The sequence below is a fragment of the Arvicola amphibius genome, chromosome 2, assembly GCF_903992535.2.
Source record: "Arvicola amphibius chromosome 2, mArvAmp1.2, whole genome shotgun sequence".
Taxonomy (NCBI): domain Eukaryota; kingdom Metazoa; phylum Chordata; class Mammalia; order Rodentia; family Cricetidae; genus Arvicola; species Arvicola amphibius.
In genome coordinates, this window is record NC_052048.2 from 63,418,095 (window position 1) to 63,424,094 (window position 6,000).

Consider the following 6,000-nt stretch of genomic DNA (forward strand, 5'->3'; position numbering starts at 1 on the left):
GTTTTTCAAGACAGGGTTTGTCTGTGAAACAGTCCTGGCTATAAAAGGACTCACAGGGAACTGCCTGCCTCTGCCTCCTGAGTGCTGGGATTAAAGGTGTGCATCACCACCACCTAGGCAGTTACACATTTTAAACAATATGTAGATCATATGCTATTATATGAATTATATCTCAGTAAAGCTACTTTTTAAAGATAGGGTTTCATATACTCCAGGCTGGTCTGGAACTTGCTATGTAGCCAAAGATGACTCTGAACTCCCTGTCTTCCTGCTGTCACCAACCAAGTGCTGGGATAAAATCATGAACAATCACACTTGGCTACAAAGCTATTTTTTAAATGGCAATGTATTTTACTGTTCAAGGTAAAAATTTAAAAACAAAATTTTAAGTACAATTAGAGTGAATGCCAATTGCTCTGACCCACCAAGCAAAATACAGAAATGACTATTAGTTAAATAACGTGATAAATAAGAGTAGAAATACAGACATGGGATTTGAAAAATGAAAAAACGGAGCTATTGTTCACAACTTATTTGGAATAAGAATGTTAGTACTTGAGATGTGAGGGTAATTCGGCGGTGACATCATAACCCCATTGATCACCAAGATTGACGGGGCTGATATGGCTAGCTAGGCAGGTGTTCCCTTCCTTCATCACTGTTCTAAGTGTGACCTTCTCAAGCTGCACTGAAGAGGATGGCCCTCTATGATAATTGACTTTCTTCAGCCAAGGGTTGAAGTGTAGCTGTATTTTTATGCCACAGCCTCAAAAGAAGCTCTCAGCAGGGCATAATTGGTACAGGCCTTAATCCCATCTGAAGAAGCAAAAGCAGGCAGATTTCTGTAAGTTCAAGGACAGCATGATCTACATGCCCACGCTGGGGTGGAGAAATGGCTCAGAAGTTAAGAGCACTGACTGCTCTTCTAGAGGACCAGGGTTCAATTCCCAGCATCCACATGGTGGTTGTCAACCATCTATAGTGAGATCTCATGCCACCTTCTAGCATGTAAAAATACATGTAGGCAGAATTTTATATATATATATATATATATATATATATATATATATATATATATATATATATAATAAGTAAATCTTTAAAAGAGTGCTGGCTGCTCTTTCAGAGAACCCAGGTTCAATTCCCAGCACCCAAGCCTGTCTGTAACTCCAGTTCCAGGGTTTATGACACCCTCACACAAACATACATGCAGACAAAACACGAATGAAAATAAAATAAATTGTAAAAATTTAATCCAAATCTTCTAACAATATAGTCAGGAAAAACAACTAAAACATATAGGGTCATGTGATGGTTCCTGAACTTTCTTTTTTGTTGTTGTTTAGCAGTGTTCCCAAAGTAGAAGACTTCGTAATTCATGAACAAGCACAGAACCAGAAGAAAAAGAATTCAGTAATAATAATGAGAAAATCTGGGGAGAACGGATAACATGTTTAAATTATAACATATACATTGCTAAAGCCAAGATGCCAGAAAATTAAACACCAAAATCCACTTGATACAAATATATTACTGGTGGTAGACATGTGGCTCAATTAATGGGATGTTCACCTAATAGGCAGCAAGCGGTAGGTTCAGTCCTGAGCATGGCATAAAACTAAGCACGGTGGTGCTAGACGGTAATCCCGGCACTTAGGAAGTGTGGGTTTGATGAGGATGAGAAGTTCAAGGGTATTCTCAACTAGACGGCAAGTATGAGCCCAGCCTGGGATACAGGAAACTACATCTCTCATGTAAAAAAATAAAATGTTTTACACTGAGGGTTAACATATTAATCACAGTAAACTACATTTATGGTACTACCTAAGTTATTCATTGTATGAAACAACAGCAACTGAAAACCACAAGCAACTCAAGACAACACGGATGCTGCTCTGATAAGGAATCCTGCCTAAACTCTGAAATACTCAATTCAGCAGCCAGATTTCCTAACAGACGAGAACATAACATTTCCAGTCACTGAAAGCCAAACAGTAAGAGCCACTAATAACGCATTTAGGAGAGCATTAGTGAGGGGCCCTGGGCTTTTATAAAGGACTATGAAATGAAAATCACTGGCCTTCCACAACACAAGAAAACAGGGAATGAGAAGAGCATGATCATGATACAAAGAGGACAGGGGAGCAATTGTGTGAAAGAACTGGCACAAAAAAAAGGGCGGGGGGGGGGGAGCTAAAAGGGCACTGGGGATTCAACTCGGTGGTAAAGCATTGTTGCTTTACCTAGTTCAAACCTTAGCACTGGAAAAGAAAAAAGGAAGGAAAAGGAGGGAGAGGTGCAGATGACTAAGGACAGTTATTTCCAGGAGGAAGGACACTGAGGAAACTTGCTGGAAACTAACGGTGGAGCCTGGAGAAGAAGGCTGTGCAAGTGAAGCTAAACGCAAAGGTCCCCGGCCTTCAGTCACTCTTTACTGGGACAAGTCTCCCCATGAAATGATTAGTGACGCCTTCTGGGGGGGAGGAGCGCGGACCCAACGTTGTGCAAGGAGTGCTAAAGCGATTTTCCATTCAGACTGAAAGGAGACCAGAAAGCGCCACAGGAAAAGACCAGGAGGAACTGGTTCTAGAACACCAGGAAACTGCGGGGGTTCAAAATTGGTCTTGGTGAACAATTTTCAACAGGAAGTATAGCATATGGTAATCCCCAACTAAGGCAGAACCAAAGTAGTGAAGAATCTGTGGGCTGGGCACAGTTCAGCGGAAAAGCGCTTGCCTGGCACACTGGGTTCCATCCCCAGCGCCACAAAAAAAAAAAAAAAAAAAAAAAAAAGAAGGAGAAAGAGGAGGAGGACGAGGAGGAGGAGGAGGACTAGGACGAAGAGGACAAGGAAGACGAGGAGGAGGACAAGGACTAGGACAAGGGAGGCAGGGTCTGGGCTGGGAACTAGAAACCCATTTTCCCTCCCCTGTGACCTTGGACAAGTCACTTCACTTCCCCGCGCCCCGTCTGGAACAGTAACTGTGTTCCAGAGGTAGGACTGCTCAATGGCTTCCATAGATGTATTAGCACATCAATTCGCACAATGCCTTGCGCTCTGTGTAACAAGTGCAAGGTAATTAACCAGGTCCGTTCTGACGGCTCCACGGGCAACGGCGGTGGAAGCTATCGGAGAAGGAGGCAGGGCAGGGAGAAGAAGGAGCTGGCAAGGTCCCGGGGCGGCACTTGGGCGAGGTCGTCCTCACGAACCGGGCTCTCAGGTGAAGGAAGGTGGGAGAACTCTTCCCCCAGGACCGACATCACCAGGTCGCTCTCAAAGGAGCTGTGATGGGCAGTTCCGCTGCGCGCAGAGTCGGCGCCCGCTCCTGACTGAAGAGCTGCTGCCCGAAGGGAGCGGCGGCCCAACAGAGCCGAGCCTCACCCTCTCTCCACACAGGCTCCCCAGCAGGGCCTCGCCCAAGACGCGGGACACCCGCGGCTCTCCCCTCGGCCAGCCGCCGCGCTCCGCCCGCTCCCGCCGACCCGGCCCCGCCCCGGTACCTGAGCGTGGGCCCGATACAGGCCGTGTCTGTGCTCTCGATCTCCCTCAGGATCCGCTCGTGCTCCGCGGCCGTCTCCAGGCTCTCCTCCGCCATCTTCGCCCGCTCCATCGCACGGCACGGCCGCGCGGCCCTCACTCACCAGGGACCCCCAGCACCAGCAGCCTAGGTTCCGCGGCCGCTGGGCCAGCACCCCGCAGAGCAACCCCGCCCTCGGATGCCACGCCCCCAGGCGTCTGCCCGAGCATGAGCGTCGCGCACTGCCGCATGGGATTGGTAGTTCGCTGAGTCAGGCCGAGCTGGGTTCTGTCCATTCACTCAGCAGGTCTGTGCTAATTGCTGCGACCTTGATATAGACAGAGCACTTTACGACACCTGTATACAGTGACATGAAATCAGGCAGTGGTATTAACACTTTTTTAACACAATTTTTTAATGTGTATGGGTATTTTGCACTACAAGTTTGCCTGGTACCCCAGGAAGCCAGAAGAGGGTGTCAGATCACCTGGGATTGGAGCTACAGATGGTTGTGAGGCGCCCTGTGGTGCAGGGAATGGAACTCCAATCTTCTGGAAGGGTTATAGATGCTCTTATCAACTGAGCCTTCTCCGCAGGCCCTAAATGTGAAGCCCGGGTTGTCCTGGAACTCGAGATGCTCCTGCCTCCACCTCTTTTTTTTTCCTTTGAAATTATAATTACAAGTTTTCTCCCTTCCCTTCCCTCCCTTCAAAGCCTCCCATATACCCCTCCCCAATCTCCTTCAAAAAATTATCTCTCTTTTCACTGCTTTCACATGCATACACAAATAAATATATATTATGTATGTATGTATGTATGTATCCCTAAATATAACGTGTTCAGTTAGCAAAATGTAACATGTATTATGTTTGCAGGGATGACAGTTTCTGCCTCTACCTCCTTTTTTATCTATTTATTTTACATCCGACTCCTTCCCCATCATCCTCTCTCCCATTCCACCCACTTCCATCCCCGAATCCCCTCCTCTTCCGTCTCCATCCAGGAAAGGGCAGGTCTCCTAGGACTATCAATAAAACATGACACGTCAATTTGCATTACAACTGAGCACCTCCCCTGTATTAAAGCTGGGCAGGGCGACCCAGTATGAGAAGTAGGGTCCCAGAAGCCAGTAAAAGAGTCGGAGACAGACCCTGTTCCCACTATTAGGAGTCACACAACTGTAGAATATGCAGAGTGCCTATGTCGGTCCCATGCAGGCTCCCTGGTTGCCGGTTCAGTCTCTGCGAGCCCTTATGAACCCAAGTTAGTTGACTCGGTGACCCTTACCAAGGTGTCTTTGATCCCTCTGGCTCCTACACTTCTTTCTCCTACTCTGCAGGATTCCCGGATCTACCTAATGTTTGGCTGTGGGTCTCTGCATCTGCTCCATCAGTTGCTGATAACACCTCTCTGATGACAACTGGGCCAAGCACCACTCTGGTCACAGGAGACAGGCAGTTGAGGCTCCTTATCCACTGTCGCTAGGAGTCTAAGATAGGATCTTCCCCATAGACTCCTGGGAGAGTCATGAGCAGTAACTCCAAAATGCCACCCCAGCAAACCCCCTCAGCACTCTCCCTCCTCATTACCCTCAACCCTGATTGCTCAAGTTCCCATCCCCACCTGCTCTCAGTCCACTCGAGAAATCTCTTCTGTTTCCCCTCCCCAGGGAGATCCATGTGCCCCCGTAGCCTCTCCACCAGCCATGAAGTCTCCTTTTTAACTAGTCTCTATGGGTCTGTGGATTGTAGTATAGTTAGCCTTTATTTTACAGCTAATATACACTTATGCGTGAGTACACGCCATGTGTGTCTTTATCAGTCTGGGTTACCTCACTCAGGATGATTTTTTTTTCTAGTTCCATCCATTTGCTTTCAAATTTCCTGGTGTCCTTGTTTTTAACAGCTGAGTAATAATCCCATTGTGTAAATGAACCACATTTTCTTTATCCATTCCTCAGTAGAGGGACATAAAGATTGTTTCCGGGTTCTGAATATTACAAATAAAACTGCCATGAACATAGTTGAGCAAGTGTCCTTGTGTATGATTGAGTATCCTTTGGGTATATGCCCAAGAGCATTACAGCTGAGGCTTAGGGTAGGTTGATTCCCAGTTTTCTAAGGAATCACCACACTGACTTCCAAAGTGGCTGGAAAAGTTTGCACTCCCACCAGCAAAGGAGGAGTGTTCCCCTTGTTCCACATCCTCTTCAGCATGTCCCTTGTGGTTTTAATCTCATCCATCCTGACAGGTATAAGATTGAATCTCAGAGTCAATTTGATTTGCATTTATCTGATGACTAAGAATGTTAAACATCTCAAGTGTTTCTCAGTTATTTGAGATTCTTCTGTTGAGAATTCTCTGCTTATATCTGTACCTCATTTTTTAATTGGACTATTTGGTTTGTTGATAGCTAGTTTCTTGAGTTCTCTATATATTTTGGACATCAGGCCTCTGTCAGATGTTGGTTTGCTGAAGATCT

The 6,000-nt window shown here is 46.4% G+C and overlaps 1 protein-coding gene across 1 annotated transcript in view; it reads right to left on the reverse strand.

Annotated features, from left to right (window-relative positions):
- Exoc6b (exocyst complex component 6B) overlaps window positions 1-3,700 on the reverse strand; it is a 491,547-nt gene extending 487,847 nt beyond the window's left edge. Inside the window, exon 1 of the mRNA XM_038319126.1 lies at window positions 3,502-3,700. Coding sequence (XP_038175054.1) covers window positions 3,502-3,611 — 110 coding nt within the window. The 5' untranslated portion in view covers window positions 3,612-3,700. The remainder of the gene's footprint in view (window positions 1-3,501) is intronic.
- Between the last annotated feature and the right edge of the window lie 2,300 nt (window positions 3,701-6,000).